This window comes from Trachypithecus francoisi, unplaced genomic scaffold, assembly GCF_009764315.1.
Source record: "Trachypithecus francoisi isolate TF-2019V2 unplaced genomic scaffold, Tfra_2.0 Lachesis_group1, whole genome shotgun sequence".
Taxonomy (NCBI): Eukaryota; Metazoa; Chordata; class Mammalia; order Primates; family Cercopithecidae; genus Trachypithecus; species Trachypithecus francoisi.
The window spans coordinates 139,113,871-139,129,202 of NW_022681454.1; the positions used below are offsets into that span (position 1 = coordinate 139,113,871).

The 15,332-nt window shown below is 35.9% G+C and overlaps 1 protein-coding gene across 6 annotated transcripts in view; it reads right to left on the reverse strand.

Annotated features, from left to right (window-relative positions):
* INPP4B (inositol polyphosphate-4-phosphatase type II B) overlaps window positions 1–15,332 on the reverse strand; it is an 865,488-nt gene that overhangs the window by 269,586 nt on the left and 580,570 nt on the right. For 5 of the 6 annotated variants that reach the window (XM_033215351.1, XM_033215352.1, XM_033215348.1 and 2 more), the window contains one exon: window positions 10,521–10,600. In XM_033215351.1, coding sequence (XP_033071242.1) covers window positions 10,521–10,600 — 80 coding nt within the window. Of the gene's footprint in view, window positions 1–10,520; window positions 10,601–10,940; window positions 11,025–15,332 lie in introns of those variants that run through there. The other variant, XM_033215353.1, reaches the window with a different exon arrangement.

Consider the following 15,332-nt stretch of genomic DNA (forward strand, 5'->3'; position numbering starts at 1 on the left):
CACTTTTCCCCACACTTCTTGTATAAATATTACAAACTCCTGCATGGGCATGAGTATAAGATGCCACAGGTCTGTCAATGACTGTGGATGGGGGTGTGGCACCAGCATGTGGATGGGAGCATGTGTGGGGAAACGGGGGGTGACTGTTCATTTGGGTGAGGACCACACGCCTGTCTGCAGATGTGTGCGTTAGAGAATATGCTTATGGTAGAAAATACACAAATATACATAGACAATCACTCACACATTTCTTTGAAAAATACATTTTTGTTGTTCTTCTAAATCAGGATTTTCTAAATAACATGACTGTGTTTCCTGGAACATAGTGTCTAACAAGTGGTTGATAAGTATTCCATGACGAAAGCTCCTTGCATTCAAATTAATTTTTTTTTTTTTTTTTTTTGAGACGGAGTCTCGCTCTGTCGCCCAGGCTGGAGTGCAGTGGCCGGATCTCAGCTCACTGCAAGCTCCGCCTCCCAGGTTCACGTCATTCTCCTGCCTCAGTCTCCCGAGTAGCTGGGACTACAGGCGCCCGCCACCATGCCCTGCTAATATTTTTGTATTTTTTTTTTTAGAGAGACAGGATTTCACCGGGTTAGCCAGGATGGTCTCGATCTCCTGACCTCTTGATCCACCCGCCTCGGCTTCCCGAAGTGCTGGGATTACAGGTGTGAGGCACCACGCCCAGCCGCATTCAAATTAATTTAAGCAAAGCCGCAGGCGACACGTGCCCTCTGAGAATCTTCAAAGGCCTTGAAAGGCTACTAAAGGCTAAAGGCTCTGAGATGTCCTACAGGAAGGAAATTCACTTTCCCTTTTTTTTTTTTTTTTTTCCTGAGGACTTTCAAACTTATTTGGCCACAGAATTCCTTTATTCAAAAAACATGTATTAATAACCGAAGAGATACTGGTGTTACAAAACAACCCTGGAAAAAGCAGATATAAATGTGTCCAGTGAAGCAGAAACACAGTGATAATAATAAAACTGACTTTGGTAAATATGGGCAAATCCAGTACAAAATTTTCAGGTCAAATATAATTCCTTTCAAGCCTAATCATTCCTACAAATTATCTTCAAAGCTAAATTAGCTCTCAAACTTCTTAAGCAGGTAGGTCTTTGTGTACAGATATCAACTTTACGTGATTTGCATTTTAAAAAAGGAAAGGTTTCAGGCTTTTCTATACAAATTAAGGAGCTATTGAAGTGTACTCTGGTATGTGTTGTCCCTTCAGTGACTGAGAACTCTAAACCAATTTGCAATCTGACAAATCCAACACCTTTTGAATAATGCAAAATAAGAAAGTGCTAATTGGTTTCCATGGTCATACCTACAGCTTTGTTTAAATGGATTAGGAACATAAAGAAAAATAAAGAATATATAACTGCAGAACCACTTAAATTATAATGAAAAACAGTCTCGTTGAATGACATGGAAAATGAAAGTACTGATGATAATAATTTAAATAGTAGGTAACATAATGGGAATCTGCTTTGCATTAGATACCATCTCCAACAGTTTGTGTACAATGTGTCTTATCCTCTCTTGGAAAACAAAAACCGGCACTAGAGAAGCTAATCAACTGAAAATAAAAATAATAGCTAACATTTATCAAGAACTTATATGTCAGATACTGTTGTAAACATTTCACATTAGTAACTTATGTGATCCTCACAGAGAACCCCATGAGGTAGGCAACACTAGCATCCCCATTTCACAGATAAGATAACTGAGTCTCAGAACAATCAGCCATACTGATAGGCAACAGAAGAGCCAGGATTTGGGCACAGATATGTCTCTAAGTCATCTGCTTTTTCTACCTCTTTACTGTCCTAATCTCACATTTGCATGCTTTGCGTTCTCCCCAAGTTCTATAAATTGATGGAATTTTAAGTCATTACAAAATGGCTCATGTTAGAGGCTTTTGAAAATTTCAGACAATTGTGTCCCTGAAGGCCTTTAACATAGTTCACATAAAATAATCAGTTTTATAAGATGTCCCTGCTTCTGTGTTTGATGTCACCCTTCATTCTCACAGTTCAACCCCAAGAAATGTCACTTGAATTTACTTCTCTAGACAGTTTTGTATATATTCAGCAATAAAATGAATCAGTAACGTCTAAAAGCAAAACTCTGTTACACTTACGAATTTCTGTCCTGATTTCAATCTTTTATTGCTAAAGTTTTTAGTTTAAATAAGTATTTTTCTCCCAACTCTGGCACGTTGCCTGATTCAACCAAACTGCTGGCCATATTTCTTTTGCTAGTAGCTGCTACCTGGCAATAAGCCATATGATACCAGAGTGATTAAAGCCAGAATTTAAGTTTCAGGTAAGCACCTCTTCCTTGGATAATAGAAATGCTATATCCAGATCAAGGGTTAAGTCAACCTCTTTCCCACTTACCAAGAAACATAGTTTGGATGTCCCCTCCAAATCTCATGTTGAGATGTAATTTCCACTGTTAGAGGCAGGGCCTAGTGGGAGGTGTTGGAGTCATGGGGGCAAATTCCTCATGGCTTAGTGCCATCCTAGAGATAATGAGTGAGTTCTTGCAAGATATGGTTCATTCAAAGTGTGTGGCACCTCCCCCACCTCGCTTGTTCTCACTCTTGCCATGTGAGACCCCTGCTCCCACTTCACCTTTTGCCATACGTAACAGCTTCCTGAGGCCTCACTAGAGACAGCAAATGCTGGTGTCATGCTTCCTATACAGTCTGCAAAACCATGAGCCAATTAAACCTCTTTTCTTTATAAATTGCCCAGCCTAAAGTATTTCTTCATAGCAACGCAAAAGCAGCCTAACACACCAAGTTTAGAGAAGGTGGCTGTCACATTCTAAAAAGGAATCTCAACAAGTTAAGCAAGTGAACTAAGCAAAAAACTAAGGGATGGCTGAGGGACTTAGTAAGTTTCATGCAAGAATAAAGAGAAACGATATTTATAGAGTTTTTCTCTAATGCAAGGCAATGTTTGGAACTTCACTGCATTTATTAATTGCCCAGAACCACCCTGGAAGGGAGTTATTACTGCTCCCATTAGTAGATGTTAAAAAGACATGCCTGGGTGATGCAGGTGGTGACCAAGCTTGGACTTGCACCCAAGTCTGGTATGAAAGTCCTACTTCTACTACCTCATATACCTTCCTAAGGGGGAAAAAAAAAAAAACAGGAAAGAAGATTTAGAGTTGGACAAAAGAGCTGCTTTCAAATGTGGTTATAGAGAAAAAGCATGAGGCTTGTTCTACTTAACTCCACAAAGAAGAGTTGGGACTGTAGTAAAGAGATAAAACTTGAGATACAATAGAAATACTTTTCTAACACTAGACCTGTATGAAAATGGGAGGAAAAATTCTGAGTTTCAGTCTCCTGTCATGAAAGGGGTCCAAGAAGAAGGTGAAGGGCCAGGTTCAAAGTCTCTTCTGGTCTCTAAAATAATTTGATCTGGTCAGGTGCGGTGGCTCATGCCTGTAATCCCAGCACTTTGGGAGGCCGAGGCAGGTAGATCACAAGGTCAGGAGTTCAAGACAAGCCTGGCCAAGATGGTGAACCCTGTCTCTACTAAAAATACAAAAATTAGCCAGGCATGGTGGAGGGCACCTGTAATCCCAGCTACTGTGGAGGTCGAGGCAGAGAATTGCTTGAACCTGGGATGCGGAGGTTGCAGTGAGCAGAGATTGCACCACTGAACTCCAGCCTTGGTGACAGAATGAGACTCTGTCTCAAAAAAAAAAAAAAAAAAGAAAAAGATAATAATAATAATTTGATCCTAAAATTTTAAGCAAAATTCATATTCTCTGAAAAATACTTGATAGCAAGAACCCTTCTTCTCAATAATCTCCATTCTTTCTCAGCTGTGCAACCTTAAGAAGTCAGACTGCTGTTCCTCAGTTTACTTATTTGTGAAGCAGAATTAACACTATTTTTAGGCCATCTTTTAGAATATTGAGGCGAATAGATGATTAAATATGATAAAACATTTGAAATTCTTAACCCATCATCAACTCCAAAGAGTGTTATTTATCTCTCCCTACATTTTTATGAGGTCCAAGTCAGTGTCAGAGCTGTCATGGAGGAACTTCCTGTCATCTTAAATAGAATCATGCCAAAAGCACAGTGAGGCTTGCTCATATGTGTGTGCCTGGACTCATTAGTGCACATTTGCTGTTGACTCTCATGTTTTCCTGCTTGTTAATTTTTTTTTTTTTTTTTTGGTGGGGGGAGACAGAGTCTTGCTCCTGTCCCCTAAGCTGGAGTTCAGTGGTATGATCACGGCTCACTGCAGCCTCACCCTCTCACCCTCCTGGGCTCAAAAAGGGATCCTCCCACCACAACCTCTCACATAGCTGGGACCACAGGCATGCGCTATCACACCCAGCTAATTTTTGTAGTTTTTGTAGAAATGGGGTTTTGGCATGTTACAGTTGCAAACCACTGAGCTAAAGGGATCCTCCTGCCTTGGCCTTCCAAAGTGCTGGAGTTACTGGTGTGAGCTACCACATTTGGCCTTGTTCACTTTCAAAGAAAAAAAAAAATGTAGTGTTTTGATGCATTACTTTTAGGTCTTATGATGTAAGTTTTTAGTTTCTTTTTTTTCTACACAAAATATAAACTTAGCTACTTATGTGCCATTCTCTTCCTCTAATTTTTTTCATCCATGCTTGCAACAAAGTCTAACACTATTCTGTTTTATAGTTAATTACAAATGTGCTACTCTCTTCCAAAGAGGGGCTATTGGCTGCAATCACTTTCTATTGACCTTATTTAATATACAAAATATTTTAGACGTGGAAAACTCTTACTGTCGTGGAGACCATTAGAATCTTAGTTTCTGGTACCTTCCCCACCCCCCAAAAAACTGGAAGACTATTAAAAGAGAAAGAAATTTATGCCAAATACACATGACTGTTAAGGGGCTTGGATATAATTTTGTAAAGACATCTCTGAAGTTTAAGTAGATATCGATAAGAAAAAATGCCATTATAGAAGTATTCATCATACACACAATTTAAGAAATAGATTCCATGTTTAAAGTAAGAAGACATACGTAAACTTTATTTGTATGCAAAAAAAAAAAAGTGTAGGAATAGAAAATCAAAAGTCTAAGACTGTTTAATTTCATTTGAAAAGAAAACAAAATTTGTTATTTAAAACCCTATTGTCTATCTATGGCCAGGGTTGTTTTCAGGTCACTGCGGGGGTTCACACCAACTTACAGGATTCCAGCAACAAACTTATTTCAATCCACTGCCCTGTGGTCTGTAAAACATGCCTGGCCTCCCAACCTGAGAGGTGCTACTAGCAATTTTATTTTTTTATCACTCTGACTATGCTTGTATACAAGACAATGGAGCTCTCCTTATCACTACTTCTAGCTCTCAAATTAAGAACATGTCTTTGGAAGATTACGTGGAGTTTTTTGTTGTTGTTACTGTTGTTATACTTTTATTTACAGAAACTGCAAAACTGAACTTTGTATCTGTTCATGTGTGTGTATTTAAGGAGGCTAATTAAGCACAATGCCAAAAAATAAAAACTTAAAAACCTCAAATTTGGATCTTACATCTCTAGGCATAAACATTTGACAAAAATAGGAAATAAATATTCATAGTTTGTGAGGAAGCAAAATGTTCTAAAATGATATAGATGACCAAACACATATTCATCCACATAATCTATAATACACATACATAGGCATGCATATGTATACACATAAATACTATAAAAATAGGAGAAATTTAAAAAACAGAAGAAGTTAAATGTTTTTCTTTCATAGCATCTTGCATACATCTATATATTATAAATGCAATTATATATCCATTTAAGATCATCAGTGTTTTATGTTATTTGTTCCATAGAAAGCACTTCTGTAAATGTGGTAGAAGTAATAAATGAAAATCATATTCCCTTTGTATGAATAAATACTTGCACATCTCTATTCAAGAAAAATTTTTATCATATTCACCCTGATAAAATGATATAAAATTTGTTTAATTGGTGGGGTGGGGGTGTGGTGACATGTAGAAGGTTACAAAAGAAAATAAACTCCTTGTTAAGATGAAGTGAAAGCTTCTGTGACAAGGTAAAGTACCCTGTGCTGAAATAAATGTAGATTCTAAGATTTTCAGCTTTTAAAGGAGATTACAACTTTCACTATTACTCTGAAATTTGCTTGTGTCAGATATACTCTAATGCTTATACTGCATAATATTCACCAATTTAGATGAATTATACCCAGAAATGAAGTCTTGGTGCTAACATTATATTTAGCATCTATAAAAGTATAAGGAAGTAATCATCATGAATTGAAACTCCAACAAATAATTATTAAACCTCTACTATGTTGCAGGCAGATAAAATGGAATTTTAATATAAAACATTAGTAAAAATTAATTGAGATTTCTAAAACCCATTGAACAATAGAATTTAAAATAGACAAGGAAGAAAATGTTCTGTTAGATCTTGAGCTTCCTACTAGGTAATAAAATAAAAGTAGAATAGCCTCTGGAGTCAGACCAAACTGAGTTCTAATCCCACTTGTACAGTCAGCAGCTGTAGAATTTTAGACAAGTTGCTATAAGACAGATGATAATGCCTATAAGACAAGGATTAAATAAGATAATGCATGAAAAGTACCTCACATATTCCTTGCATGCTAGCAGATGCTCAGTAAATAATGAGATTTTTTTTCATTAAACACATAATTGGTAACATCAATGGGAAAATATTAACTCTATCCCTGTACTTAGAATATAAAACATTCTTAGTAAATGTTTGCTGAATGAATGAGCACTGAGTGAAATCTAAACTGCGCGGAGTCACACAACAAAGCCGTGACAAGGCTGGAACACTTGCTTCTGTCCCCACTCCCATGAGATAAATTTCCCAGGAAACAAATGTTACCTTTGTAGTTGTTGTTTTGCATCTGTGGTTGTTTAAATACTTTAAGATCAATGTAATTTTTTTCCTGACTGCTAGTATCATTTCCACAGAGAGAAACAACTTTTATATTATTTTATATTTAACTTTTATATTCATCAACTCATAAGACATTATTACGATGTTCCAAAATTCTGCTTGTCCAGTCCCCCAAAAATTATGTCAGGTTGGTAGAGCAAAGGATTGTCGGGTGTTTCGGCAACAAACCAGATCGAGATCAGGATACAGTCATGGTTCTGGGATAAGAACACATTCCATAGGTTTCCCTCAGCCTTCAATCCCCCCTTACACTAGCAGACCCTTTCACACTTTTCCATCATGATTAACATTCCTACCCTGGCATAGGACCACTCTTTTAGTCATCACCTTCTGTAAGCCCAGGCACGATGGTGAAGTCAAACATGGAAGAAACCATGAAAAACTGATTCTGGGCCTCAGTCCTTGCTTTGCTCTGCCATTATTAAGTTATGTGACGTGTGATATGAATTTCAACTAGTTGTCTGTTTTCTCTTTTGTTGAAAGAGACAAAATGTCGGTCATGAAAATCATGGGTTTTGCAGTTAGAAATGTGTGGTTTCATACCCTGCCTTTCCCATTTAAGAGCATTATAACTTTACACAAATTACTTAACTACTTTCTATACCTCAGTTTCTTGATTTATGAAATGGAAATTAAGAATAGCATCTCATTTGATAAGGGTCAATGGGATATCTCTAATATAATTATCAAAGCACAAAGCACATGGTTTGTTGTTGTCATCCTTATTATCATTCTTATAATATCATCAAGCGTCTTTCACAGCTATAATTATAATCCTCCATACAGAAACTCTACTTTGTTTACAAGTCTAGAAGTCAAGACTACACAGCAATGAATTAGAAAACAAAAACAGAAAATATAATTGAGATAAAAAAGAAGTAAGAGGAGACAGGAACTACCAAATGCACAGTAGTGAAACAGAGTGGATGTAATATAAAGATATAGACGATATTACTAAAGAGAACCCAAGTCCATTTGGGATGCTAGAATACTCAAAAACGTAGTAAATTCTGCATTTAACTAAAGATGACATATGAATAGAAACCACTCTATACATCAGAGGCATTTTCCCCAATACAAATAGACAAATTTTACTCTGCATCTTTAAAAATACACAATATCATATTTCATTAAATTTGGGTCTAAATCTATAAATTAGATGCACATGTCTTGTTCCTTTAAGTTTCCTGCAGGAAAAAAATAAAAGCAATATATCCCCTGCCCTTGATCTCCAGTTCAAAGCACATATGACACGGAAGCTATATTAAATCACAGTGCTCTGTGGAATTAGTTTGAAAGTTTTAGAATCTGAATTATCACATAAGAAGCCCCCAAAGAAACAGCAAATACAAGCACAACTGTAAGATTTGGGGAAGCTAAAATTAATCATAAAGAAAAGGAACTGTATTCATTATCAAAGAATGCTGTTACTTCTGTGAATTTGTTTTATAGAAATCGGAGAATTTTACTGTTTTAAAATTAATGACTATAAAATAAAAGTCAGAAATAATCTGTGCAAAGGAATATTTTAAAAATCGAAACAAAACAAAAATGCTTCTTAAGGCTGACCTAAGGCTCTTCTAACTCAATACTTAAGAGACAGAATCAGTGGAAAGAAAATAAATTATATCAGAATTTTTTTAAAAAGCCATCTACCAGAAATCAAGAGGCTATGATAAATCTATAATCTATCTGGTTCATAGAGAGAGAAAACCACAAATTTGGCAAAGCACAAAACTGGGAAAAATAATAACCTAGCCCTTTCAGAATTGTTGAAGAAGTCAACAAAGAAGTCAACTCTTCGTTGTTGAATTTGTTTTATATAATCAAGATCAAATGACTAGGAATCAGGGGTATTAAAATAAAAAGTGAAGAAATTTGTCTTGCTTCCATCTAAATATGAAATTTATGTATTTCTTTTCTCTTTCAAGGGTAATACTTTAAAACTGACCCTTTGGTGCTTGTTCTCTCTCTAAGGTACTGTGTGTTTACTCATTTTCGTTTTACTAAGAACTTCTGGTCCCCTGATTTCTGTTTCAAACCAGTGTCTAAATGTTGCACTACTATGTAGTATGCTTCTGATGTTAATGACTGTTATGTCATAATGAATACTGGGGCTTGTGAGTCAGTAAGATGAGGAAGAACATGGTATGCATCTGATCTAGAAAACATGTGGACTGCTCGGAGTCCTAAGACAGCTCAATGTTTGATATCTTCTGTTATGAATCCAGGGGTATATGGGTCAGATTCAACAGTCAGGCTAGAATGATGATATTTTCTAGGTTATCTGTGACACTGATAACCAGCCTTTTTAGCTGACCCTTTATACTTCAAACTGAAAACAATAACAGCAGCAAAATTGTATTGGTAATAACATCATAAAACCATAAAGATTTTAATATGTTTTCCCATACAAAATATAACACCAACACCACCACCAGATGTTTAAGAGACATAACCTAAAGAAAGCTAGAGCAGATGGCAGCCTCATTAGAATCCACAACTCATTTTTCTGTTTGAAGTATTACATAGTTTAAATTATATTTAAATTATATTATCTTATCAAATCAAAATGAGGAGCTGTAAGGATTAGAAAAAAATCAGAAAAAGACAAATCGTGGAGTAGAGATGCTAACATAAGCCATCACATCTTTATCGAAATAAATTGTTGGTTACAAGTGGGTCCTTGGTGGAAGGGAACAAACAGACTTAAGACATTGTCCAGCTCCTTGAAAGTGGTCTCCATGTTTCATCAAAATAAGAGAGTCTTAACATTTACAAATGGTGTTCTATGCAATTGTTGTATTCATTTGTACCATAAAAATAGTGCAAGGCAGTATTCCCAATGTATGCATAATTATGAAAGTTACTATACTGTTAGAAAACAATTGTTTCAAAATTTATGTGTTTTCAAATTTACTTTGAATTTAAAAAGAAAAGTTTATTTTATTTAATGCTCTTCTTAGTAATTAAAATAGTGTGACTTCCTAAAGACTGTTGTCTCATCTTCTATTTCAAAGCAAACTGTACTCAGAATTAGCTATGATCTATTGTCTGTGTCAAGAATGTGTTTTAACTGATAAGTGGTTTAAGTGGTTTATGTTTAATAGTATAGCACCAACATAGGCTGAGAAAAGAATAATCAGCTTACTCTCTATTATCATAAAACTACGATATTGCCTCTAACAGATTTCAAATATGGAAAGTTATTTGATTAAAGGTAACATTTCAATAAGAGAAAAAAATATTTAATAATGTGATCATAATTTATATATACTTTCTTACTTTCAAAGAATTTAATCACTTTAATGATAATGTGATATTGTTTTTTCTTACAAGGGTTAATAACATTTCACAACCTGAAACATGAACTTCAATGTGAATTTGAATAATTGCTGTTTCACTATAACTTGTTGCAGTGGAGAACATTAGCTATTTGAGAGCTGACATTTAACATCTGCAAGAATTGTGACTTTCAAACACACTGACCATCAACACATACCGCTTGTTATTAACTTTAACAGTGTTTCTACAAAGAGACCCACCTCAGGCTCAGGGCCAGCAACTGCTCCTTTGACTTCAGTAGCTCTCCCACTTTAAAACTGGCATAGCCCAAGAAACTTCGCTGAAAATAACAGAAAGAATGGTTTCATTAACTTGAGGTTCTTTAATATGTTTGCTGTCACATCAATCACACAAAATTAGTCTGTAGAAGAATAAAATATTAAATCTATTAGTCTGACAAATATTTCAGTAACAGAGATAAAATTATCAATAATATATCCACCTTATGGGGTAGGATTAAAGGGTGAAAACGTATCATTTTCCCTAAAAGAAAAGATGATCAACAGGCTAGAAAATAACAAGAGGTAAAATACAGCACCCAGAACTGTTTCACTAACCATAATTTTCTCTGCATATGAAAACTGGGGCAAAAGAAAAGATGATATATTTTCCATATTTACCAATGCTGTTGTTCCTCTTATTAGAATTCCTCAAATCACTGGCAGCAACAACTTTGTATTCCAGATATGAGCAAATCTGTTAGTTGGGGCTATTTTTATGTGGGACTTTGTACAAGTTATAAATAGAAATGTTTTAGTTTTCCCCCGTCACAGCAATGTTTTAAAGCATTTTTCCTTTGTTATTTCTTTACTAGCATGGGACAATTTCATTCTAATACACGAAAGAGAATGGCACTTATTCAGTTACATTTTTTTAAATTGCTTTTTTAGCCTATTATATTAGGTGATGATGACCTTTGAATACCTGCTTTCTACTCTTTTTGACTCAATGCAAAGAATAAAACTCCAAATTGTTTTTTTTTTTTTCTTTCCCAGGATAAAAACCCTATCATCTCTTTCTAATATCCCCGGCTACTTCTGATTTAAAAGTCACAATATTATGGGATAAATAACATGAAAAAGAGCTCTCATTCTTCCCTTCAGGTCAAGGAATAAATATGAAAATATTAAACCCATGTTATTTCTTATGCCACTGTGGCCTAACAAAATGTAAATACTCTATAATAAGTCAATGGTACTTCTTCCAGAACAGTCTCTCATCATAGGTCTGCTGCCAAGCTGCACTAGAATGAGAGGCTGGACAAAGAATTTGAGAGTAACGACATCTTTTTAGAGGTAAATAGGAAAATATTTCATACATGAACGGCTACATCCACACTGACAAATTACTAGGCAGAGGAAACAAAAGCTTGAAGTCGGAATTTTTATCCCTCTTTTAAAATCTTTAACTTAGACAAGCTGGTCCTAAAAGGCTTAAAATCAAACATTTGGTAAAACACACTGGTCATGGTGGCTCACACCTGTCATGCCTATAATCCCAGTGACCCTGGAGGCTGAGGCAGGAGGACTGCTTGAGGCCAGGAGTTCAAGGCTGCAGTGAGCTATGATTGCATCACTGCACTCCAGCCTAGGAGACAGAATGAGACCTCATTTGAGAGAGAGAGGGGGAGGAGGAGGAGAGAGAGAGAGATAGAGAGAGAGAAAGAAAGAAAGAAAGAGAAAGAAAGAAAAGAAAGAGAAAGAAAGAGAGGAAAGAAGGAAGGAAGGAAGGAAGGAAGGAAGGAAGGAAGGAAGGAAGGAAGGAAGAAGAGAGAGAAGAACAACTAACGAATGAACGAACAAAAGGAAAAGGAGGAAAGGAGGAAGAAAGGAAGAAGGAAAGAGGGAGGCAAGGAAGGAAGGAAGGGGAAGGAGAGGAAAGAAGGAAAGAAAAGAAAGAAGGGAAAGGAAAGGCAAGGAAGGGCATGGCAAGGCAAGGCAAGAAAATACAACTCAGTTCTGAAGGAGATACCCATATATTGTTAATGATAAACCCAATTAATTGACTTAAAGTTCAAAGAGCTAGTTTAGACACAAAGTCATCAAAGCCTGAAAAATCTGAGACTAAATTATTAGGTGAGAAACATTAGGCAAAAAATAGAAGATCTGTAGAAACAAGCTCTGATGGTAAGTCCATGAGTGATGAAGTAGAGTGAACCAAGACAAAGAAGGAAGTTTGTGAGCTCTATTAGCAAAGCATGCAGAAATTAGGGTGACTTTTCAGCCAGGGGCAGAGAGGGACTCGGAGAGATCCTCCTGAATAAAGGTGATTATGTCACCTCATCAGAGATGCCTTCTAAAACATCCCTTTACAGAAGCACATCCCCTCCCACATACACGCTCCACTATTCTCTATTCCTGTTTCATTTTTCTCTATCGACACTTATGACCACCTAACATATTATATATATTATATATTTGTTTATTTTGCACCTCTCCAAAAAATAATCGAGAATTGAAGCTCTACAAAGAGTTTTCTTTTGTTTGCTGATAACCCTCCACTGCACAGCACACAGTAGGTAACTGGTAAATATTTACTGACAATGAATGAATGAACAAATGGCATAGACACCAGCCTTTATTTAAGTGATTCTATTAGATACAGGAGAAAAGCTACTTTTGCAGCTATTTATAAACTTCTGTAATTCGCTGAAACGTGGAAAATCGAAACAATTTTGTAGTATGCAGATCGTATACTGCTGTAGTGAATTTTATTTTAGCATTTTGTATTTTAAAGAGATGTTGATCTCACTTTCTCTTTCACTGAAAATCATAGCTTTTAAATTAAATTCCCACTTATTATTCACACTCAAAGAAAACTTTTAAGCAATCATAAATTTTATGACACTCCAAAGTTGCAAAGTATTTTCTATTTGCCTTTTAAGATTTTGGAGGTATGGATGGTTTTAGAATTAATAAAGCTGGCTACACATGTCATGAGATTATTGCAGTCTTTTTAGCAATAAAAGTAGCAAACATCCCACAGTGGAATGTAGCAGCTAGAGACAGGTGGAATTCTATTTTCAGACATAAACTATGGACTCACCATAAGGCACAGCTGCAAGTAAAATTTATGACCACAAGCCATTGAACGTTTCTCCCGTTCACCAGACCAGGAGCTCCTGTGGAAGCAGAACCTTGGCTTGTCCATCTCCTAGCTGAGCCCAGTGTCTGGAACGGAGGGCTGCACTGTGAGTGCATACAGTGTGCCAAGGACAATGCCCATGAGTCAGGTTTATCCATTACAACTGTCAGCCACTTGCTTGATCCCAAAGGATAATGAAAGTGCTCACAAATAATAAAATCTGTTAAAAATCAATCTGGATAATGATGGCATCATACCATTATATTTTGTAAACTTGTCAAACAAGAGGAGGTATTATTTGGGTACCATGCTATACATTTTTTAATCCTAAAAATAACTATATATCAGGACTGCATATTGTATAAACTACATTAATAAAATTAAAAAAATGTGAAGACAATTCTTTTATACTGCAACAACAAACAATGGGATTGTCTATACATTTACTTTTGAGCTGGTTTTTTATTTGTTTTCTTCACCTCAGTATAACGAAAACTAGGATTCTCCCACCCCCAAAGTTAGAAAATAAATCTTTAATCTATGTGAATACTTGCTGAACACATTGTAAAAGAATGAATGAGAAAAGATTCTTCTCTATAGCACATGATGCTAATGTAAAAGAATAATTTAATATAAAGCTATTGTATCTTTGCTATCACTGTCATAATTATATAATTTAAGATAATTTATTTAATTTTTTAATATTTTAAGTATAATTCAAGGGACTTTTTTTCTGAATCTCTTTTGGTGCTATTTCTATCCGGGAGAAATAAAGACAAAAAAGGGAAAGCTTCACTAGAGTTGGAGCTCAGAAGTCTGAAGTGTGGCTCTAAAATCAGTTATTCTGTTCAAAAATGAAAATCTGGACAATTACATTACTTCTTGCAGCCCCCAGGCTCACCATCTACTACTAAGCATTGTCACTTCTTATTTCCCTGTCTTCTCCCTTATGAAGTCTGGGGCCTTGAACAAGTTGCTCCACTACTCTAGACCTTAGTTGCTGGAAAAAAAAATGCATATGATAACTTATCTTTCTCATAGTTATTGCTATGAGAAAATTAAAGTAATCCAGGCAAAGAAAACATCTAACCAGGAAAATAAAACATCTCCCATAAGTATTTGCATAGTGATTAAGATCATTTAACTAGAAGTCAGATGCCTTAAAAGCATCTAATGCACAGCTTAAATACTTTTAGGAAAAGGCAAAGTATTTTTTGAGAAGTCTATCAGAAATGCCTGCACTACAAAAAGAAAAAAATATATCTTTAAAAATAAATATTGGATTTGGGGAAATATAACTTAGAATACATTTTAGAAAAAAGATGAAAACAGATACAAAAGCCAAAAGGCACTATATAGTTATGAGTATTATTGTTGAGAAAATGTTACCTATGATCCCTTATAGCTGTAAGTTGTATTAGATTGCATAGGATATTTAAAGAGCCTTAAGGATTGTTAAGGCCCTGCTAGTCTGTAGATGAAGGAACTGGGGCCTCTAAGAGTAAACTGGCTTACACATGTCACTGAACTAGTTAATCTGTAGAAACCAAGTTAGAACCTGGGTTTCTTGCTTCTCTCTCCAGCATTCTTTCATCCCCACCATGCTGTGCCTCATTTCTAGGACAGGTGGCAGTTCCCTTTCCTTCTGACAGACTCTCTGCTTGCACAACATGCAGCTCTAACCTTTCTTGCCTGCTCATGACAATGCAACACTCAGTTATTCTGATGCAAGAACCCCAAAGCAATGATCATTACATTGCTGCATGATTTCAATCCCTCTCACCTGGCTGGAGAGTACTATCAAACAGGATGAAAAAAAGTGGGGCATCTGTCAGAATCCCTGGCCTCTCTCTACAGGGAGTGTTCACATGAATACTGTATCCCACCAGCCCCTGGAGCCACTCCGAGCAAGTCACAGATATCCAGAC